The 24720-nt window shown below is 41.3% G+C and overlaps 1 protein-coding gene across 3 annotated transcripts in view; it reads right to left on the bottom strand.

The window, feature by feature from the left end:
- The window catches only part of GRIN2A (glutamate ionotropic receptor NMDA type subunit 2A), a 157399-nt gene that overhangs the window by 12314 nt on the left and 120365 nt on the right, over positions 1-24720 (bottom strand). For all 3 annotated transcript variants that reach the window (XM_077187015.1, XM_077187017.1, XM_077187018.1), the window contains exons 12-13: positions 12469-12656; positions 1452-1690 (exon numbers count right to left, since the gene is read on the bottom strand). In XM_077187015.1, coding sequence (XP_077043130.1) covers positions 1452-1690; positions 12469-12656 — 427 coding nt within the window. The remainder of the gene's footprint in view (positions 1-1451; positions 1691-12468; positions 12657-24720) is intronic.

Here is a 24720-nt window from a genome sequence, read left to right as displayed (position 1 = left end):
AACTTTTTATCATTTCCTTGCATTGAAATGGAAGAATATTTTCTGCTATATCTATTAGAACTACAAAGGAGAAAAACTGCCAGTATTTCACAAACCAGTGGTCTGTCTTGGCCTCCCCAGCTTATTCCACAATACAAGATTAGAAGGTACCCCAAAGGCTTCCCTAATCTTGTCACAAAATGAAACTGATCTTCAGTAATAGATACTTTCTTATTTTAAACCAGTGATTCAGTTTCCCCTCTAAACAAGCCTGTAGTGGGACTATTTTATTGGAGATTAAGGTATTCTTCACTTGTACTAAAATAAAAAGGCTTCTAGCCATCATATTTTAGCTTTTCTGATCCCTATCTCAGTACATGTCAAAAAACCCAGCTCTTTTTAAAGCTGCATCTGAGTTAATTTTGAGCAAAAGGCTGAAGCCCATTTTCTCATGTCAACCTCTTTGGTCACTCCTGTGAGCCCAATTGACATTTCCAACCATGTGAACTAGCAATTCTCAGACATTTACCTTTGGCATAAATACTTCTTTTCCCCTGCAATTCTTAGGAGAATTTCATATAAAAAAGGCCAGAAACATAAAGTTCAAATATAAAATGTGGAGGTTAAGGTGCATGTGGTTTCTAGACAATCCCCAACAGGGTAGTGCAGACTATTTTTAATGCAGTTCCAAAATGCTCCAATATACTCAACAGGGTAATTGCAGCACACTTTAAAGCAATTAGCCATTTTAGTATCATTTTCAGTTCTCCTCAGCTTTATAAAAAATCCAAAAAAATCAATTACCTAATGAAAGTTCTATCTATTTTAAAAATATATAAAGAAAAAACCCAACCAATTTGTCAAAAATAATAGAATAAGCTACATTTCCATATTTTTTACAAGTATCAGTTTCTTGCATAAGTAAATCCCCTTTGGGTCTGGTAAAGTTATCATTAAAACTTGCCTTAGTGTCTAACCAGACATAAATGATACCTGTGTTTGACCTTTTCTCATACAGTTTATTCAAGTTTTTTATCAAAAAAAGCTTACAAAAATATTCCACTGTATTTTTATAAATTAAAATTCTCTTGCTTAAGAAATCCATAAAGCCAACAGCTAATGTCTCTTATCAAATTAGTATTTATTTTGTTTGGATTTTTAATGTGGAAATTAATACATTTCCTGCACCTACCATTTCTTCATCAAAATTTCCCTTTACTGTATTTGTTTTCAGTATTCAATTACTGATCATCCTGGTATAAAATAATTAATACCCTAAAAAATCCAATGGATTAAGACTTCCCAAGGGGTGCAAGTACATCCTAAGCCCATTGACTACTCCAGAGCACCACACTGCTGCTCTAACCTGGATTTTAAATGTTCAGGTGGGAATAAAAGGAAGGATAATATTTTATGGAGGCAGCGTTTATTCCTTCTGTTGCCTAAAGGGGAAAAATGAAAGCAGTACTGACCCTGCTGATTGAGAACAGCAATCCTGGCCTATCTGAGCAGACTCCAGTGAAGCAGAATCTGAGTTTCCAGTAAAATAAGTGCTCCCAGACAAAGGTTATTAAGCTGAGTGCCATGGCTGCTGCGAGCATGTAAAACACTCCTGCCATGTTGTCGATGTCCAGCTGGCTGCTCATGACTTCGTTCTTCTCGTTGTGACAAATACCAGTCAGCCACAGGGTTTCTAACTCTTCCATTTCCCCTAGGGAGAGCAAGGAGTCAAACCAGTTAAAATGCAAAAATCACTGCTCACAGAATTCGAAAGTCTTTGCAAGTTTAAAAATACAGCACCATTTAATGCTTCATTCGCGGAGCACTGCAGACTTATCGAGCCAGGAGTTGCAAATATAGCAGATTTCAACTCACAGCACTCTAGTTTCAGATGTCCTCAGATATCATAAATTACGTGGGAAGCTGGAAGCTCTAGAAAGCAGGATCTGTGGTTTAGACAGAGCTTTCTTCTGCTTGCTATAACTATTAGGACTTGTTATAGAGAGTGCAGTGAGTTAGTGAAGAGTTTGGACAGGCTGTAGTGATCAGAGGGAGAACTCGTCAGAGAAGCATCCTGACATTCAACCAGACCCTTTCATGCCCCTCCTCTCCACTGCCCTGCACTTGGTACCTCCCTGATCCACTCTGACCCCTCCCTTTGGCCCTTCCCTTTAACATCACAAGACACATTTCACAAATTCTTGTGATTCTTTTAGAGTGTGCCACGAGAAGTTTGTTCTTTCCCATCTGATCCGTGATTACATTATTTCTTCTTTGCAAATAAGCTGCAGTATTGTGGCTGAAGCTCTCCTGACACATCTGGTCTCTGCATTTATCTCTGGTATCTATTCCCTTGTGCTGCTGCCATTCCAGATTTCTGGGCAGCACCAGAAGCACCAACAGCCTCATCCCAGGCCTGAAATGGGGCATTGCTGCCTCTGGCTGTGCCACATCCTTACTGCCATTAAAATGCTTCACTTACAGCTAAGGAAGCAAATCCACTCCCTCCCTCTCCTGTGCATTCTTAACTTTGAATCCATATTTCACTGATGAGATTTGGCCTCAGATGAAGGACACTGTCACCTAGCAGTGCTTGCTACTGTCAGCATGGACAGAGGTGGGCAAGAAACTGCAATTGTTCCTGCCAACATTTTATTATTATTATTTTGCATGATTGAGTAATTTTCAAATATTTAGTGTTGTTCTTACTGAAGCAATGCATGGGCATAGAGGCTTTTTACTCTCTTGGGATATAGTCAGCTGAGTAATAATGTTATAATTTTTAAAGTCATAAACTTCATTGTTTATAGAAAATACAGCAGGCAATGTAGAGGGTCAAAAAGAACAGTATTAAAAGGACAGTATTAGCTTTCTTGGTGTGTTTTCCAATTTAAGATATGGCTTCAATATGGGGAAAGAATTTCCATGGTACCAATCCCTAATCCTTAGCCAGTGATTAGGGAATACATTTTCAGTATTATTATAATTCACACATCACTGGAAAAAAAGAACAGAAAAAAATGGCTAGAAGCTATATTGACATTTCAGCTACCTTCAAGCTAGACTAGAAGATCAATGACCTGCTGTGAAAAAGCATTTTGCAGGATAGAGTGCCAGGGCACCAGGAAAGCTGCAGCCCACAGATAATTTGGATGTGAGTTCCAATTGGAAATGGAACACAACACTGTGATGGAGAAATTGCTTCTCAGAGAATGTGAATGAAAAACTGAAGTAGAAAGGACAAGTTCTGATGCACTTTAGCAAAGGCATTTCACAAATTTGTAAGAGGGATTATTCGGTCTCTAGCTAATTCCGAATTTAATTTTGTGCTTGAAGCACGAATTGAACCTCTGCATCTGCAAAAGGCAATGTGTCTTCTCCCAAATTACAGTGCTCAATCTTCAAACTACCTAAGAGCATCCCAAAGAAGAAAGTCAATCCTAATGAATCTTTAAAAATCTTCTAATCCAGGACATTGGGACAATAAATTATTAATTGTAACAGTATAGATATTGCACACATAGATAATTGGGGTTCATTATTGCATTTCCATATCTTAGAACATTTGGATTTCTTTTGTTCTGCTAAACCTCAGTGGACTGTTTCCCTTGCCTCTCTTTCAAGTCCTCACCAAGGTCTATGAATAAAACTCACAGAGGCCATGGAAGAGAAAAGAACCCAAGTCCAAAGAGAGAGCAATATTTCTGGTCTGTGCATTAGCTGAAGCTCTGCCAATGAGATCTCATCACTTCCCACAGGAAAACTCACATCTCCCATGATTGTCAGGCATCAATTTGATTTGACTGCTGTGCCCTTTCACTGTTCATAACAAAATTCACGAAGGAATTTAAACCTCTATTTTATTACTGTTTCCTCTGTGTTCCTTTCCCTTTGGCATGTACATCTAAAGTAACTATTGATAATCCAGCAACCTTTCCAAAAACATCCCAACAGAAATGAACTAAGCTTGTTTTGAGTCAAGATAAATGACAGTGCCCTGGCAAGTAAAGAAGGACAAAGCATCCCAGAGCCTTGCAGATCCTGCTATTGCAATATCCCTTCCATAATATCAGACAATGACAGCAATCAATGTTAATTAATGCCAAAAGGAATCCATATTTTTAAGACAGAAAAGCACTGTTAATCATTGGGTTATCATATCTATGGAATGATGCTATCTGGGAATAGACATATTAGCTGATAATTCTGGTCTCTCCATATAAAGCAGTTGCCCTTTCCAGTATATATTCTTATACATGTGCATAAATATTTACATATGTGTGTGTGTATGTACACACAGAAACACAGACAAAACTGGCAATAATTTAGCTGTAATAACACTTCAGCATAGCTGGCCCTATAAAATGGGCAAAAATGCCCAGTCTTCTTATTGCTTTTCCTGCCCATTACACTTTAAACCACTTATATATTCACAGAAACCATAACATTTTTATTACAAAATCCTCAGGCATAAGAAACGTTTTTATCTGTGGTGTCAATTCATTCCTTATTAAAATCTATCACTTCCAAACTTGGCCCGGAGTTTGAATTCAAAACATTGAACTTTGAGGCTAGTTATAACTTGGTTCAGAAAATGAATTAATTTCAAAGAACAAAGTCCATTTGGAGGAATGTTGTTTTTCAAATCCTTTTGGGTGGTCTGGCTTGTTAGCTGAATGTGCAGGGTGATGACACCTATGGCAATATATTACACTTGGCAATTGAAAGGCCAGCAATTTGTGATTACCAGGCACTGGAGAGTTCAGTCATCCCTGTGTGTGCATAAGACTCATTAGCAAGTGGGAGCTCCAAATATCCCATAAAACAGACCTTGAAATTCTAAGTCAGCAACCTCAATATCCATAAATGCCAGGCCTCACTGAACTGAGTGTTAATGGAGTTCAAGTCTGCATCTAATTGGGGGGGGGGTCTCAAGCTACTCATAAATATTAATCAGACTTATTTTAAGGGGTTTTGTTTCCACTTCAGACACTTACTAAAGGAAATTAATGCCACTATAATTTCCTACCTTCATTCATGTGTGGACTAGATTAACGTGTAAATGAACAGCTGCAGATCTCAGCAGCAAAGTACATCATGACACTAGCAAAGACCAGAAAATGAAGTGTCACTGTGTATTTGACATAAAAAGTACAGTGTTTATTTTCTGTTTAACACATCCACAATCTATTTAACCTGAAAAACTCACAAATGACTACATGATTCCTACACTAAGAGATATTTTAAAAAATCTATAGCGCTGTATAATAAAAGAACTGCTTCATTTATAATGTAAGAATGAGCATAAGCAAGTGCTTGAAAAATCCATAGTTCAAGCAATCTTGAGTGTCTGCAGTATTCATTCAAAGCACACTCCAATAAATTGCAACATTCCAGCTCTCTCACTGGTAATCCAGCACTATTTACAATGGATTCAGGCTACAGTGCTCCCATCCCTTTGTGCTCCTCCTGGGTTTGTTCCTGTGGCTGTGGAGCTCTCTGCTCTGGCTGCTATTTGCACAGAAACATGCCAGTTGGCCATGTGGCCTGCACATCCCACGAGGACCTTCCTTCCTACAAAAACTCCTCTGGCCTATTTCACACATTATCATCCTGGGAAGCACTGATAAACTGTCCACTGTGTCCCCTCAACAATTTTGTCACAATAAAAATTTCATTATCCAGACACAGAAACTATACAGTCTAAAGGGTAGAATTACATGCTTTTCCTCATCAGGGCCCTTAGCAGGCTGTGCCACCTCTCCCTGGTGCCCAGCTGACACTCCCACAGCCTGAGTCACTGGCTCCTGAGATGTCCCAGTTCTCTGGGACTCTTTTAGGGGAGTTACTGCTCTCCTCAAGTTTCTTTTGTTTCCGTGGCACAGAGGCACCTGCAACCACCAGAGCACTGGAACCCTCAGTGCTGGCTACACCTGCACCAAACTGCCAGGCCCTTGTATAGCAACAGCAGCTGCACCCAACCCTAACTCCAAAAAACATTGCCTTGCATTGCCAGAGTTGTCTGGAAAAATTAATTCTCTCATACATTTTGTTGTGTCATGCATCACAGCCATCCCTGCTCTGTGCAGCCTGCACATCCTGCAGGAGGAAAGGATGCCCTGTCGCAGTGGGAAAGCAGAGCTGCAGCCCAGCACCCTTGCTGCTTTGCTGGTTAAGTACAGCAGACCCCTGGTGTCAGCACTTCCCTGGGACTTGCATAAGGCCCGGGCCAGGAGCAGGTCACTGCAGGAGATCTCAGTGCATGTGTCACAGCAGAAGGTGCCAAAGGAGCTGGCTGCTGGTGACAGTGTCAGGGGCTCTCGTGCAGTGCCTTACCCTGAGGTTCAGCCAGCACAGCAAACTGGCATGTACCCAGCAGAGATGATCAGCAGGAGGGTTAAATATGTGCACTCACACTGCTCAGATGTAGGGCATGATCCTCACAGACCCTGGCGGCACTAACAGAATCACCTGCTTACTCAGGCTGGACAAAGGGTAGTTTTCAAATTTAGGGACACACTGTTCCATGTTTACTGTGGTAGAACTCCCCCTAAGTGACAGAGGAGCAGAATAGCACCCCACCACTTGGGGACTCTAAAATAAAAGGGTGTTTCCCCCTGAATAGTGGGGTCAGCAGCCAAATGGGTTGATGAGCATTTGGTTCAATAAGCTCATCAATTCCAATTTGACCCAGTTATACAATCCATACTGAATGTTTCAGAGAAGAGATTACATAAAGGCACAGCAACTTTTCAAATTCAGCCTGGATCCCCCAAAACAATCTCTCTCAGTCTTATTTTCTGAGTTATTTCCCCCTGTGAAAATAGCAAGAGGAACACAGATGACTGACAGCAATAAACTTACTGTGAGCTAATGACTTCACTCTGCATGTCCCCATTAGTTAAGGATGAATTAACAGAACTGCTAAGCACGACTTTCAATATTACAATCCCTCTAACTCTTGTTCAGCTACACAAACGCCCTCCACTTATACACTCACACTCTTCAGTCACATTTGTTCCACCCACTGCTTAAGGAGGACACTAAATATATAAACAGAAAATCACTGTGATTGTGGGTGTATTCTGCCTGAGCAGCACACACTGAAAATATGTCCTTATAATCACATACGTATTTCCTTCTTGGGCTTTATCAGCCCGTGTGAGTCACACTGCTACACTTCCTTATAATCTAGACAGTGATTTGGAAGGCTTATGCTAAAATATGAACAAAATAGCAAAGAGCTTTCCCCTTCCAGATGTAAGGGGCAAATCTCATTTCCACAGTTACCTATTACCCGTAAGGACTGGGAAACAATTATCCACCCAGGAAAACAATTCTTAGTGTACTAAGCTGCCCTAAAAGCGCATGAAGATTAACCAGAACTGAAAGTTAGTAGGAAGGGATAACAGACTCTGTGGAAACTCAGACCAGAACCAGTTTTCTTCTTTATGTCTCTGAGTCTCTAATTGCTTAAGTTTTCAGCTTCAAGGGTTAAGGGCTTAATACAGCTACACCACCTGCCCTCTTCCTGGAGATCTCTTCCCACACTGGCTTTTGAACTGAGCTCTTAATCTGCAGGTAATGCAATACATTACAAATACCTCAGACAAGTAGATGCATAACCTGGCCAGCTGGCTGGTATTCAACACTCCTCCCCAAAACTGCTCTCTTTACCCAGCTTTTTCTGTTCCTTGTATCCAACCACTTCTGCTGTCATGAGTGTTTTATCCCTCTATTCTGCTGCACCCCTCATAGTTAAGACTCCTTGCTGTCTTTCTCTTCATCCCATTCACACTCAGAACCCCTCTTACTCTCTTAATTCTGAAGTAGCTTTGTCATTTGTAGCTCAATAATCTCATCTTCTCAAAGAGAGATGGGAGACAGACTGAAAGAAAAAGAGAGGAAGAGGAAGCCAAATTCTCCTCTCTTTCTATGCACCCGTGGTTCTACACCAAACCCCAAAGACTGAGTGCCATGCTTTTCAGAAACAATGCCTCCCAAATAACTTCGTGGGATATTTTTAGAAGAAGTCCTACTGTTTAAATGGCATGTGCAGCCCAAGCCAGAGGAGTATCAGGAGCACCTGGCCTGCAGACAGCTGCCCGAAGCTCCTGCTGCTCCTGGAGGAGCAGGGCTGCGCCCCCAACGCCACGTCCGGAGCTGCGGCACCGCAGGCTGTGCCTGAGCCCTCTCCCACTGCTGGCACCTCACCCCCTGTGTGCCCACAGCAGTGACAGTGCCAGGTACCACGCTGCTGTGGGGACATCAGCCGGCCCAGCTGCTCCTGCAGAGGTTCAGAACAGAAACCAAAGCAGGGATCATGCGATTCCCCAGCGCGCGGCATTTCTGTTCTGACACATTCCTGCGGCCGTGGGTGGAGGATCCAAACAAAATGATGGTGTTGTTTCTTAGCAGCCGTATCGTTTGAGCTGCTTCTGAACTCCTGGGTGCTTCTATTTCTCAACAGAAGATTGAGATTCTGTGTCTCAGTAGAAATATTTTTACTCCTCTGTTAAAAAACAATGGAAGTTTCATCTTGTGACCACAGCAAGACAAAAAAAGCAACACAACCACCACTGGGCTTTAGAGAATAATACCAAAGATCAACTATCTTAAACAAAGCTGCAGATGCTAATCATCAACTCAAAGCTTTTGCAGATAATGAGATGTGCTGTACAGAAAGCAAGATGAACAAAGCCAGAAATTCACTAGCAATGCACTTCACTCATATCCCTTATACAAGAAAAAGCAACTCCTAATTCCTTCTGTTAGAAAGACTCAAAGTTCCAAACCAATTAATCTTACACTAACAACTGCTCATTCATCTCAACTTCCCATAAGCAGGGCTTCGTATTTGAACTTGCACAGACCAAGGGATGAAACCTTTGGAGCACAACTATAGTTTTGAGACAATTAAGTAGCTATTCTTTAAACTCCTCAGCAACTTATTCCCATTCTTCTTTCCTCTGTCTCTTTTCCTCCTTGTTAGAGTAACAAATTTGGCATCTTGTAGCCCGCTCCTTACACTGAGACTTCAGAGCTGCTCCCACAGTGTGATTGATAATTGTCAGTGTAATTGGTCCACCCAGTAGAGCTATCCTCAGGATGGGAACACTATTCATGTAGAAACATAAAGATAAACCACCCGTGAGAGCTTGAAGTTATCCCTAGCACAAGCCTACACCCCTCTGTATTTAGTTAACTCCTTTTCCAGTGCCAATAAGATTAAAAAGAGGTTCCAAGTCATTGGCTTTAATGCAGAAACAGCATCATGCTTTGAGGAGTAGGAAAAGATGCCCCTGCATGAACAAGCAATTAATTCTTCAGTTCGATGTTTTACATCAGCAAGGAAGAGGGAAGAGGTTCCTATCCACTGCACAAAAAATTCATTTCAATGTGTAAGTGAGCTGGCTTAGATAGGAGAATGATAGAGAAGCAGCAAGGAAAAAATCAAATGAGAAAAATCACAGGAGAAAGACACGTGCAGAGGAAATTGGAAGCTCTAAAATATATTTCAAAAGGCCATTTCAGTACTGGGTAAATGTAAAAAAGAAATGAGATCATGGCTTTTTGTATAGGCAATCAGATATACTTTTTCACAAATTACTTGGTCTTATCCAAGGTTTTTCCTCTTATTAACATATTATTCATATAAAGAAACTGTGTTTGTTGAACTCATTAGAATGTTTTCTTCTTATAGTTATGGAACTCATTAGGTTTACAATCATTCACTGAAATTATTCCATACCCTGATGAATGCCCTATTACACATACTGAAGAATAATTCAATCCTACTTGGGGCTCTGCTGTTTTACAGCTTAGTCTTTGAGAATAATATATTCTACAGAAGCAATACATGTGAAATAAGATTTCTGCCTTCATTTTTGTTTGCCTATTTATTTAAACAACCTCATTCAGGCTCCACTGAGCCTTTCCCAGGAGTACTCTCTTAGAATGAAACTTTCCCCCCAACCATACTTGCTTTTAGTCTAGGAGAACTTCAAAGAGATTTTTAGTGATACAGCAAAGTGATGTTGGTCTGAACTCTGGGTTCATCCCTTCTAGCTCACCAAAACAGAGTTATGTAAGTTCACAGCTAAAAAGATTATCCATCGAACTACTGAAGTTAGACATGGATTACAAAATCAGGTCGAGCTAGTTCCAGGCAATTACTCTTTACATTTAATTTCTTGGTGTTTAGTTCCAGTTCACCTGCAATGTACTTTGTAACTCAGTAGAAGAAATTTCATTATTAGGGCTTTTTTGTTGATTTTTTTTTTTGCTTTTTTTCTCCCCACATTTGGTGGAAAGCCAATGGTGGTTGGGGTTTGTTTTTCCTGAAAATGGTCATATAGACTGTGAGACAAAGTGAGACAGTTCTGGGACTAAAAGAAACATACCTACAAGAATTTCTACACTTCCTATATGTCCAACTACTATTCTCTTTACTAGAGCCCACACAATTTTCTGAACAAACGTAGGGATCCTTCACAAGAGAAAAGTAATGTTTTAGCATTCCTGGGTTGTTCAGAGTAACTTCTAATAGTAATGAAAAAATGCCATAAATTTAGTCACAATTCCCATGGTTTGTGCATTTAACTTGTTTGCTTATCTTCTGAGCAGGGCACAGATGTTTCATCATGAGGTTTCATTCACCTGGGTGTTCCCTTTATCTATTGCTACTCTGTAAGTTTTAATATTGAGTTTTGTGGACAATTCATTTGTATTATTTTAAGCAACGAAAAATGGGTTAAAGATATAAGGATTTCTCTGCCATGGAAGTCTACAGGTCAAAGTGTAAACACAGGATAAGACTTTTCACACTTTGCTCCCACCCACTTTGATTTGTACCTGATATTCAGAGTTGAGGTGAAGCATAAAAATGCAGCACCTTCAGTATTTGGATGAGATTTTTCTTAAATAGCTTCAAGTGCTTTCCTTTCTATTTCATTTATTTTCTTTCTCTGTGATTTAACTTTTTGTGTTGGATGAGATGTATCAAAAATGCTGAAGGAGTAAGAATGAAGGAAATGCAAAGTGAAAGGAATGAAAACCCAAGTGTTGCTCTGGCTACATCCATAGGGGTTAGCCCACACTGAGAAACAAAACTCAGATCCTCCCTCAGGCTACAGGAGATTTTTCTTCTTTAGTATGGGAACAATAATTCAACTTCTCTGATTCAAATTCCTCATTTAAAAGTGGCTCTGCATTTTAGCACCTAATAATTGTTAACAGTATTACACAAACAGAAAAAAACATTCAGGAAAATGTGAATGTTTGAAAGGCAGCCATTGCAGGTCATCTAGGCATTCCTTCACCCAAGTTTCCAAGTTAGAGAGGTTTCTTCCATGGCTTCTCTAAACCCAACAGAGGGATATGAGAGCATTATTATTTCCATATATACACCAGAAAAAATGCATCAGTTGTGATGATGACACCTCAGTTGTTTAATGTTATAACAGGAGTAAAATCCATGTGCTGGAAGACTTACACACTCATTGTCTGCCCCATGAAAATTAATGTCCTGTGGTTTATGGAACAGGAGGCCTCTATGCTAAGTCCTGCTCTCTGCCATTGCTATTACACTGAAATTCACCATTCTTAGCCTCAATTGCTTCTTACTGGTGACATTAAACCCATATTTATCTTTTCATAAAGCCCTCTCTTTCACCAATAGAGAAATGCAGAGTCAACATATACATCTATGTAAAAAACCAAAATAAAGATTATGTAATACACACCATATTCCAATCTGATAGAGGATTTCATCAGACACACCACAGAAAACTTTTAATTACCATATTTCTATTTGCTTCCACAGGTGAAACACGAAGCTTTCTACAATCAAAAAGGAGTTCATACCCTCTGTGGAGACTGAGTCATCATTGCTGTTTTCAAATATATCAAAGCTGTGCAGCAAGTTTTCTACTGCAGGGCAGAAGTGCCAAGAGGACCTACAGTTCTTCTATTTCATGTTAGAATAAAAAATATTTGTTTGAAGTACAATGAGTACAATGAATTAGTCACCCCAATTCAATTTCATAGGCATTCTTTCACCAGAAGTTTGAATGAGACCATCCTGGATTAGGGATCACTCACATCAGCTCAGAACTGAGCTAAACACTTTTTAATAGCAGAACAGTCGTGCTGAAAGATAACTCATCTACTAAGGAATTGCTCAGAGACAAAAACAAAGGAAATAAATAAATGGACAAATGCTCTCTAACACTTAGGCCAGCTTTGCTTTGTGATGTACATGAAAATACTTTCTGAAAATAGAGGCTGATGCCCTTGGTGGTGAAGTGAGTTAAGTGATTGGAAGAGAACTCCTGTCTCAGCACCAAGAAGTAATTTTACTCTGTTTTACCTTTTTTGTTGTATTTTAAAGACTTCAAGAGAACAGTATTAGCAGGCTCAGAGCTACTAAAACTGAATTAACTGTGCATACACAGAGGAAGAAAGGAAAGGAAAAAGCTTGGTCCCTACCATCTCCCACAAACTGAAGGAGGGCGAGATCAATTTGTCTCTTCCAAGGTGATCCTTTCTGGAGAGCAATCCCATAGCCAGTAGTGGCAAAGATGTACCCACTGCCTATTGTGACAAGTTTGCAGCCTTCATCTCTTCCAGCCTTGTAATTCAGCACTGCTGCATCATAGATGAAAGCATCCAACTTCCTGAAATAAAAGACAACATTTTACAAACCAAATCATTAGGGACAGCTGTTGTCAGACTTCTTTTGTCCTTGATGTTAGGACCCTGTTGAATATCATATGGATTCTTTGATATCATTAATTACATATCCTGCTCTGCTGTATCTAAAATTAACAAAAGGCATCTATTTTAGTGAGGGGAAAGTAGGACACATAGTTTTGCATTTCTATTTTAAGGGATGCTGTTAAAAAATACTGAGCAGGAGAAACCAATCTACAAAATGTCTTGCCCTGATATCTTCATATCTTTGCTCTTGGTATGGGCAATAAATATCTTCAGATGAAAAATGGTCTCTAAAACCAACAGAAATTACAACAGAGAACTTAAAATTGAAACAAAAATAGACAATTAGTATATTTCAAATACTGAAGGAGATTGAAAATGTTCACCAGTTTTACACACACACCCTTGTTTTACTTCTCTTTCCAAAAATAAACAGTGAAGGTGGAGGTTAAGTCCTTGATAAAACAAAGTCCTTGGTATGCTCCAGTGTGTCAAAGTCCTTGATATACTGAGCATATGTCATAGAGCTACCTAAATCCCACTGAAATATGATAGAAAATATTTCTTTATGATTCACAGTTCCAAACACACTATTTGTGTATCTGGAGCACAGCAGGAAGAAAAGAACTTGTGAAAAAGTTTAAGCCTTTTACCCTATCTACCTAAAAATGGAAGAATGGGATAATCCCATTCTCTAAAGAATACAGGGAACACAATAGGAGTGGAAAACAAATCCTGTAAAGAAAGGAAAAGAAGCAATGTCCTCCAGGGATACCTTCTCAGAAGCACTGTAAAGCAAGCTAGAAGGCAGGTGCATGGACATTTCACAAATGAAGGCAGTGAAAATGCACGTACAAGAGGAGGAGGCCATTTGGAAGGACAATCACTTGACAGCAGCAGATCCCAGTCAAAGAAAAGGCATTTTTGCACTGCCAGAAATTCATATGCAAACTTCAGGAAGAAACAGATAAAGCTTTATTTTGCATTACTGGCCTCATCTGCAGCCAAAAACTTTTAAGATGTTTACTACTTACAGAAGACCAGCGGCCTACAACAACATGAGGAAAAAGCTGTTGGGGCCTCAGCTCCAGCCTCACCTGAATGACACAAAAAATCAGAGCCCCCCCATTCCCAGGAACCCTCCCTTCCCAGCATCTTTGTGATCCTGTCGGGAGTCAGAGGAGCAGGAAGGACAATTGGCTTTGCTGCATGAAGTGGGAGCCTCCCCCTGCCTCCCCGAGGGGCTGCGAGCCGCAGGCACTGCCAGCTCTGCCTGCGGGGCCTCTGCAGAGGCACAGAGCAGCACCTGCAGCACTGCTGGAACCCTCTGAGGGGCTGCAGCTGGCACAGCTTGGCACCACACTGCCCACCAACAGCTGGGGCCTGTCTCCATGGAAAGGCAGCTATAAAAATAAGTGTACTGTGGCACAAACAGGTACAACAGCATCAGCTTCAATTACATTATATCAGGATGCACCAGTTGTGAGTTCTGTTGGTATGAAGTTTTGGAGTCACGCTTGCTACTAAACTTAAATCAGTTTATGTTGATAGAGCTTTTCATTTATACCCACAGAATGGAGAAGGACCTAGACATATCACATTCTGACTACTAAGAGAAAAAAAGGCCCAAAATGCTTTCATGCATATCATAATTCAAAGTTTATTCATAAATAATCAATCAATAGAACCCTCACTTTTTCAGAACTCTAAATCAGATACCAAAAATGTGGCACCGAAGAAACCTGTGTCTATCTCACATTAAACCAAGACGAATACCAAGAGAGAATTGAGTTGTTGGATTTTGTCTGCTGTCATGAAAAAGGGAACTTCCTGTCACTAATTACTATTCTGTATTGCTTTCCTTCCAGGATATTTATCTCAACAGTCACCATTCACATCATCTAACTGAAATTTAGTGAAGTGGTTAATTCAGAGTAGAGGTGGTTCATGCAACCACTAAAAATAGAGTTGGGCCATCAGTTCTCTTGCTTTTCCCCTTTTCCCTAAAATTCAGTTGGTGCAACCTTCAGTTTAAAAGTCAGATTAACTCCACCAATGCTCAAAATCTGGTTTCCTCCTTCCTTTAAATGGATAATTTAATATGCAGAAAATCACTAAACATCTGGTAGGCGATGTCACAAATTCAATCCATAAATAAAACAGGGATGGCTACCTGGCACTGGGGGTAATTAAATTGGAAAGAGTCAAGAGGGTGTTGCAGTGTGTTTTGTTAAGTTATTAGGTTGGTTTGTTCCAATCCCCTTCTGTCTGAAAATGGTTCTGCCCCAGTTCTCCCTTCCCGCCTTTGGAGCTGTCTGTCTTCCTGGCTCCACCCCAGCCAACAATGTATCCCCTAAACTCCGCCCTGGTTTCCCTGGAAACCCTTGGATCGTCTCTTCTGACCCCTCCCCAGTGCCCCGCCAATCACTCTCACTGCCCGCCCTTACTGCTAGAATGTTCCAGCAGGGGAGTTCGATGGTTGGCTGAGGAGCCGGGGCCCCTCCCCGGTGCCCCGCCAATCACTCTCACTGCCCACCCTTACTGCTAGAATGTTCCAGCAGGGGAGTTCGATGGTTGGCTGAGGAGCCGAGGCCCCTCCCCAGAATGGTTCCCGTTGGTGCTGCCCACGTGTCAATCCCTTGGACCCCACTCCCCACTGCGCCCCCATTGGCCCAATGCCCGGCACCGCCCTTGTTCTCCCTACCCCTTAAAACTTGCTGCCAGCGCCCCCCGCCCCCCGGCTCCTCCTGTCGGTCCTTCCGGGTTTCACTAAAGCCTGGATTAAGCTACAGTTGGAGTCCGCCGTCTTCTTTCCGCTGGTTGCAGCCTTTACCAGACTCCGTCCTGCCCAAGGTGTGCCTGTAGCCGCAAGCTGGGCACTGCCCTAGGCGCTATCCCGAAGGCAGCTCTCGGGAGAAGGGCTCCTCGTGCTGCCAGCAGTGCTGGAGCCAGCCGGACGCTGACAATAGTCACACTGCTGCAACTGCCCAAGCCTGCAGCCCTCAATATAAGATCAGAGTTTCCTAAATTACGGGCTTTGATGCAGCAGAGACAATCTTTCCTTGTATGGAGAGCAACAACAAAAATCTATGTCCTTTGGGTAGGCTCACAGTGGGAAAAAACCTCACAAACCTGCTTGCTGTACCCTCAGGACATTGTAGCTTTTCTGATCTACAGCAGACAATTACCAAAATCAATACAGCCCAGCCTCACTGGCTGACATCTGCAGTTATCTGTGGGGAAGGGCTCTTCCCCTCCCAGAGGATGCTCATGGCTCAGGGACTGGGAGGTGTTGCTCTCTCTGTGGGTACAGACACTGCTGAAACCAGACAACTTCAAACACACTCTGGAATTTGTCGTCTGTTTGTTCTGGGGTTTATAGTTTTGCAATGCAAGCACATAAAGCACATGCTGCTAAACACAGAGAGTCAGCTATTCTTCTGTCAAAACAGCCTCAGTCAGAAATACAAAGGAAGAAGATCTCTTTGCTAAAGACTCCAGGGCAAAAGCCTTGTGCTGCCTCTGAAATTACACTCTTCACATGCAGTTTGCCTCCTTAGTTACTGAGCACTGCAGTAAAACCTTGGGACAGAAAGACAAAGCACAGCCAGAGTTCCACTCACTCACTGTGGAAGCACCTCCCCAGCTTCCCAGGAGCCTGGGATCAGTGCAGTGCTCACACATGGAACAGGTTCTGAGGATGCAGGAGGCTTTACTTTGGAGGACTTTTTCCATTCTGCTTCTCTAAGGTCACAACAAATCCCATTACGTGAATCAATTTAAAAACATGAGGTATTTTCCTGACAGATGCTGAGAGCTGAAGGTTCTCCTGTGTAGTCACTGCCAATGTCTTAACTGTAAATCAAAAATTGATTGTCCTGAAAAACTCTTGGTGTCCACAAACACAAACTTATATTCACAATACATTTTCTGCATTTCCAACATAACTCTTATAACCTCTCAAGGCTTAATCATCTCTTCATCGTGCTGATTACAGAAGTACTGCTCCTGCAAAGCTCCAGAACACGCTGTACCCCTGCAGCGTGGGCAGGGAGGAACAAGCCCCAGCTGAAGAGCTCAGATTTTAGGGCACCCAACTCTTCCATCACTAGGAGGTGAATTTCTGGCATTCCAAATTTTTAAGAACTTCCAGATAACTACAAAAATTTCTCAATTAGCGTTTCCAAAAATGGAGACAGCAAAATCTGGGCAAATCCAAAAATGTGACCCTTTGTGAGCAGTTTGTAAAGCTGGCAGCTAGATCAGCCCTGGAGGAAGACAAGGCAGGGGTGTGTGCAGGCCAGAAGGCTGCTGGGAACACAGAGGACTTTCCTTCCTGCCATGTCTGCGTGGGGAAAGCCACAGCTGCTGTTTTTTCTGGGCTCTGGTGGAACACCAGGCTGGGTGCATGGCAGGGACTGCTGGACACAGGAGCCCAGCCTTGTCTTGTCATTCCCCAGGCAGGACTGGGAAGCCCGGACCTCCAGCTCTCCCTGTTGTATCTCCAGAGACTGGCAAGCCCCAGGTGTTGGTTGTGGTGGCAGGAAAGCTGCAGTGTGCTGCCAGCTGAGCACGCTGCCACTGGGGTTACACCCTGAGTGCAGAGCAGCCTCCACACGGCGAGCACAGACCCCGCAGCACCCAGAGCCCCCTGCAAGCCCCAGCCACACAAAAATTCACAATTGTCAGCTCACTGCAGCCTCAGCAGGGAGTGAACAGCTCTGTCACATTGTGGAGGTTTAAATAAACTGGAGAGAAACATTGGAGAGCTGAGAGAGAACTGCCAAAGCTGGAATGACAAAGGTTAATAACTGCCACGAGCTGGTCAGGCTGGCCAGGCACCTCCAGCCAGTGCAGGACACAGAGCTGTGGCTCATCTGAGCTACAGGCAGGTCTGCAAACCTTCTCACAAAAACTACTGCAATAATCCTGGCTAGAAGGAAAAGTAAACAGTTTGGAATATTTATATAACAGTGACTACAAAGGCAAATGTCCTTCATCGAGCAAGCACCAAGAGAAAAGGCAATGGGGAGATTTTATCTCACAGCATCAGAGAACATCAGGTGGTATGAAATCATGAACTGGAATAGTTCTAGAAAAACCCCAAAGGGCATTTCTGAATGTAATAATTTGAAGTGGGAGATATGTGAAAAATAAGTGTGGACAATCCCATAACTAAATATTTATGATTCATCAAGAAGGATAAGAGTTGAAAAATCAGAATAGCTATAGCAAAAATTCTTTCTCAAGCATTGCTGCACACATGCAAAATTGCCTTTGTAGAGAAAAAGCAATTTCAGAAAAGTTGAAAGTGCTTCCCTATAATTTTCCCCATCTTTATTATTGACACAACTTTTCATAAAATTCCTATGATGAAAACTGAAAAGGAAGACAAGGAAAATGCTCTCTTATTAGTCACTTCTCCCTTACCACAGAATTATAACACAATTGAAAAATGTTCCTTTGCTTCCTTAACCAACTACATGATCTTTCAATGACTTTGTTCTCTTGATGGAATGAGAAGTAAAAATCAAAAATGCCAATCTGCTCAGTAGTTCTGGAGCCACAATGACATTAGGCAAAAAAAAAACAAAACACCACAAAAAAAAATACAGTGTCCACTTAAGGCCAGCCTAAGTTAAGTTTTTGGAGATCATCAATAGCAGTGTTGGGAAGGCAGCAAGTACAAATACACTGTCTGTAAGATCTGACGGGTTTATGTCATAAACTTTCACTTCATCCCTTCTTTCTCCACAGAAGGGATAAAAGAAAGTGTGTCAAGAGTGAACAATGAGGGAGAGCATCATTTGTGTCTCTGTGTGCTGGGGATCCAGTGCTGAAAGGTCACTGTGGAATGGCACAGCAATCAAAGGGAAACAATGCTGCTCTGAAGATGAGGCTCCCATGAAAGTCTCTGAAGTGACACTTTGATACTGCTGGAGCAAAAGCAGATATTTAACCTTTAGCAGGAAGGACTGTTGATTCCTCTGACACAGTTTTGACTAAAATGCATTTCAGCTTATCTGATGCACTTCATCACCAGCAGTGACTTTATCTTTCAGTACACATTCAAATGGCTCCTCACAGAACTGAACTTCACACACACTGAGTGGATTTCTTGACATCTTGATATTGCCAATTCATTAGGGGAAAATTGAACAACCACCCCCTGCAACAGCACAGGTCAGCAAAGTATAACCCAGTTAAATGATGAACTCAGGAGCACAGAACCAGCTTTCAGCTTTTCTCCCAGCTTAAACTATCCTCACTTCAACCTGCCCACAGGAAACACAGACCAAATTTGAAAGAGCAGGTTCTGACAGACATTAACACCACCATGAAAGGTTGTGGAGGCTTCACCTCGCCTGTCAGGGCAATCCCAGCAGCCAGGAAATCCATGGAGAGCCTCCCTTCCTCCCTAGGCTGTGGTTACCTGAATGGGCACGTTCACCCTCCTCACTCACAGGAGCTCCCATCCACCACCCCTCTGCCCAAACACCTTCCCAGTCCCTGTAACGCTTCCCTTAGCAACAAAATAATGGAAAATTTAGTGTGCCTTTATGATTAATTTATACAATGGAAGATTGTCCCACTTCACATCTCAGAAGCCAAGCCAAGAAGTTTTTGCAACGCATCAGTTTATCAAAACACAAAACTTGAAGAGCTGAGTGGGGGGAATATATTTTTAGATTAAAGATTCTGTCCCAGTTACAATAGCATAATGAAGGATAAATTCAGCACAGCTCACCAAGTACCTGATCTAAGCCCCAAATGAAATGAAGACTAAAACTCAGAATAGCTTCTGAAAAGAATGGGGGTTAGATGGCACACAGCTACTTCCACCTGTTCATTTTATTTCCAGGCTACTTGTAATATTTAGAGATATTAGATAACAGCATTACCTAAAATAGTTATAATGCAGCCAAAGGAAGTAATCTTAAAAAAAAAAAAAAAAAAAAAAAAAACACAATCAAAAAAAAACTCCAGAAGAGAACTCAGGTACTGAGTAAAGAAATTGGAAATAAATTACTAAAAAATATTTTTTCCTAGAGGCAAGTTTCTATGCATCAGGTGAATAGGAGAAACAGGGTTGTTTGTTTCTCTTTCTTTAAAAAAAAAAAAAAGTTGCAAAAGAAGCAATCTTCTGGCCAGGAAGACATTCCTGAAAATGTCAGAATAACAAGAATATGAGACTAACTGCATTTCCTGAAAGGACAGCAAGTGATAGGGAAGAAGGAATCAGCCATCAGAAAAACTGATGCCAGAAAATCCTGCCATGAGTGGAAATGCCATAGGAGTCCTTAAGTCTGAGCTGGCAGCTTGCAGTGCTGAACTCTGCTCACTTCAGCAGGGAAATGAAAGCTGTGCTCATTCAGCCACACACTTCTTTTAAGATACTAGATTTCAGAATTGATACTGAAGAGATCCCTCTGAAAAATATTCCTAGATGGAACAGCAAATTTAAATGTTTTCACATCTCTGCAGCCCTCTGGCACAGACAGCAGTTGCCCAGTTGCAAACCAGTTTTCCAATTCTTAGCTCATGTGGCTACAGCTGGAATATCCCTTGGAAATCATTCCCTGCAGAGCATAATGCCAAAATGAACATTACAGTGAACACTGAAACATATATTAGATTAAACCACCACAGAAAGCATCATAATGTAAAGTGAAATTAAGTTACCCCAGCCATCTGATGCCAAATTAAATGAAGTTATTGATTGCAGAAGTTGGCTGAACTTGGTCAGCCAGGACAGAAAACCCTGAATGGGCCAAACTGTTTAGCAGAGATATTTTTTCATAGAAGGTCAGGAAGAAAACAGTTATTCACATTTTAGCTCCTTCATACAGTTTTAAGGAAAGTGTATTTGTATTTGTTCAATAATTTAGTGCTTACTGCCAAAATTGAGAGTGGTAAATGGACACCCTGGAGCACAGCAAACATCTGCCTGTCCCAGGTAGTTCAGGATCTTTGTTCAGTCCTCTTTGGATGTTTTCCCTGTGTTTTTATGATGAGAGCACCCATACATGGGGCTCTCCCTTAGTGTATCATAGCAGATATCCTGGAGGGTTGCAAGCAATAAATTATTATGACTACAGCTATCTCATGCTGCCTACAGGCCTTTTCCTTTCTCCCTCAAACACTCTTCAGAGTTAACCATCCTTGTTAAAAATTGGATTTTAACAGAGTTAACCATCTCTGGTAAATTCTTAAAAATCTGGTTAAAGATTTGGACATTTCAGTGAGTTCTGGTTGTTTAGCTGCTATTGTATTCCCATGAGAACAATGAAGAATTTGTGAAATATATTTGTGAATATATTTTAATGAAAAATTAAAATATAGAATTTTTCTTTCGAACAGACAACTTCTCTCACAGCTTGCCCTCCTCTTTTGAGGTGAAAAGGTATGAATCACAAAAAGAACAAAAACTAGGAAGTTTTTCCTTTGGTGAAAATGTTGATGGTATTCATTCCGTAAAAATAAAACGATAATATTGAAATTGGTTTTGCATTGAAGTGGAGAGATGTCAGCTGGCTGCCTAAAAGACAAGTTGGGTTTGACTTTAACTTTAGGCACATCACTACTTAATTGGCAGTCCTAATTAGCAGCAGCACCTGCTGGGCACAATCCCAACTGTGCTGCAGCTGATGGAATCAGGGATGTTTGCCTCCTGGTTGTGCCTGTGCCACGCTGCAGAGGCTGCCAGCTCAGCCTCTGACCTGCTTGTATTTGTTCAACAAATAACAGAGTGTGTGAGGCTGTGAATTGGATAATTTATAATCACTGTGAGAGCAACAAAAATCCAATTCAGGCCAATAAACTCACAGATGGGGTTAAAAGGCCATTGGGGCCTTCTGGGGTCTTCTGGTGCACTCTCTATGCTTAGTGCCATAAGATTCTATAAACCATGTTAATAATCATGTTCTTTTCACATGGGACAGTGGGCTTGCAGGGAGGAAATAACTCCTCGTGCCATTTGCACTGCTTCCAGGTGCTTGTGCTGGCATTATATCTTGTCATTAGAGGATGCTGAGGACACAACCATCACGTGTCCCTGTCAAAGTGACAGCTCAGGACAGCCTGCAGGCTGAGAGCAGCTCCTCAGGGGCAGCTCATAAATCATGGGGATGTAACCCTTCACATCTGATAACCCAGCACAGCTGAGGCCATCCCTGCTGTGGCAGTGCAGCCTTTCCCAGCAGCTCTGTAATTCCATCAGCATGTCAGGCAGGACGTGGGAATAAGGTGTTCAGCTGATGTGAATCAACACAAGCACTGCTGTCTTTAACAGGAAGGCAGATGAAGTCCCAAGTAAACTTCAGCATCAAATCCCTGAGCACACAGTCACAGCTGTGGCTGGCAATAAAAGCTGTAAAGCACTCATGACAGCCAGGGGATCTGCAGCTGCTTGCCTGGGGAACACCAGGGACTCATTCCTGCAGCTCCCTTGAAAGGAAGTGACGGGCAACAGGCAAGCAAACATTTCCCATTTTATCCCTACAGTAAAAAGAGCCTCTCCCAATTAAATTTTCTCATTTCAGCCATTAGCAGTTAAATCCCAGACTGTATGCCACTGTAGATGTGCTGGGGCAAAGGTGAGAACGTGAAATGCATTTCCAGTTTATTGCCATTGCAATTTCTCCTCTTGACAGTTTTACAGCCACAAATAGAAACACTGCGTGCAAACTCAAGAGCTATGAGCTCATACAACCCACACCAGAGAACTGCCACTGGAAGGATGCTTTGCCTGCAAAAAGATGGTATTCTTTAACTATAATCTCTTCAGGAAAAATATAGCCAGGCAAACAGAAGGAAGCACACCCAAAGAGCCACTGCAAACATAACACAATAATTAACAACTTCCTCTTTGGGAATTTATTCTCTCTTCAAAAAGCACAATCAATAGCACCTGTCTCCCTGGTACAGAGGGCTCTAGAAATGTAGATCAATTAAATGCAGCATGGACAGAAATGCTTGCAATGCAATTTCAAGGCTGTATTTGATCAATAAACATCTCAAGAGCTCAGAGGAACCTCCACAGCTCTGGCAGAGCTGGGCACTCCCAGAAAGAGCACATGAGCTAATGCCTTACAGACCCTGCTCTGCTGAGCAATGCTCAGGGCAGCAGCTGCCATTTCTCTTCTCATTAAGGAACAAACCCTACAGAAGCCTGAGCTGCTTGGTCCTGTCTAAGGAACAATCCCAAGCTCTGCACGTAGCACAGCACATGTGGACCACCTGATCCCTTAAATGCATGAAATTTAGTGAAAAACACAAGTACACGTTTTGACAAGCTTATAAGATCCAGGTTGCTTTCAGTATTGAAATGAGGGACAATATTTTGCCATTTTGAAGACTATTAAGTAGCACTTCAATAACAAGATTTTCCTTTTTAACAGGCCTGGTTGCAAACTGACACATTAAATTAATAAATTTCTGCTGTTGTTCAAATGGTATTTCAGCAGCTTCCTGAGAAATACATCTGTGAATCTCAGAAATAAGACCCTAGTGACTAGAGATGGATATTACTGAGTCTTCACAGAATTTTTTTTAAGATCTTTTCAGAAACAAAGGTTGATTTTGTATCAAAGAGGAAAAACCAATAAAGCTGATAACTTTGCCTTCACCCCTGACGGCAACAAGCAGCAGTGAACCCCTATGGGGATTCACCTGAGGGAGTAGATATAATGTCAATGTCAGACTAACACAAAAATCTCACTGCCACTTTGATTTGCAGCATTTCCCAGGTGATGATCTCAAACATTTTTGATGCTAATTGAACAAGATAGGTCCAAGCCTATTGGCCATGCAATGAAGTTGCTTGTTCTAATTAAAAAAAACAAAGGCAGATGCTTTCCTTGTACGTTCATTTCTGAAGCAGTACCAGCCTCACCTCTCAAAGGTGAAAGCAGAAAGGAGCTGGGCTTTTTCAAGGCTTCCCAGACACAGATGTGAGCACATTCACCTCTGCATGTACAGCAATGCTCCAACACAAGTCTTATCTAACCCTTACACCTGACCAGGAAATAAAGGCAGGAATAACATTTCTTTTATACATATTTCTATACACATTTCTCCCTCTCCAGGCTTTTTCTAGCCACATTAGCAGCTGATTTTCCACTTCTTGAAAGAAAGCAAGATTAAAAAAAATCCAAACCAAACAAAAAAACCTCAGCAGTTTGGTTTTTAATTTGGTTTCAGAAATCTGTGCATCTGAAATTTTATGTTTGTCCTCTTCCTGCTTTCTCCTTCTAGTTCAACTCAGTAACATTATGTATTAAACACAATGATCTCAAAGATCAAGATATTTCCAATACATCTCAAGATGATAATGCTAATTAAAGTTGATCAAAAGACTTTGTTTGAGACACAGGAAAATCAGACTGAACAGTGACAAGATGCTTTATAATTGCATTTTATTTGGATCACAAGGGCCACATGTATGGCATTATTCAGTCATTAGCATTGCTTCACTGCTGGTATTTTTTGCTCCATCTTGAAATTAGAATCAAGCACTACACAAAAGTAATTAAAAGGGACTAAACCTCATGTCTCCAATTAAGCAAAAGTAGTTTTTAAAGTGAGATTGGAAATACAGGTTATACAAACACTCTTCAGGGATAACACAGTTCATATTTATTTTAACTCACAGCAGCAATTATCAACCAGATTCTTTGCAAGTCCTTCTCAGTCTATAGAATATGAATAAAATTATCAGAGAGTTCATTTTCAAAAAGCTGTGCAGAAGCAGCAAGTCTTACCATGGACAAGGGAAGTTGCTTGTGGTATCCCCAAGGATGAGAATGAAAAAAAAAAAGATAAAAGTACAGGAATAGTTTTGGAAAGAGATAAAGATGAAAAGAGACAAATTAGCTGTAATAAGGTGAACAGAACACACACATTTAAGAGGAAAATAGAAATTATAAATTTGTTTGGAAGCAGAAGTAGTTTGAGGAAGAAGAGATGAGTCATCCTCAAAAGAGCCATAGAAACACGGACTCCATGGGACCAGATATACTAAAT

Source organism: Agelaius phoeniceus, chromosome 16 (genome assembly GCF_051311805.1).
Source record: "Agelaius phoeniceus isolate bAgePho1 chromosome 16, bAgePho1.hap1, whole genome shotgun sequence".
NCBI lineage: Eukaryota > Metazoa > Chordata > Aves > Passeriformes > Icteridae > Agelaius > Agelaius phoeniceus.
Note: the sequence above shows the minus strand (reverse complement) of the source record. Positions and strands in the feature narration are given on the sequence as shown.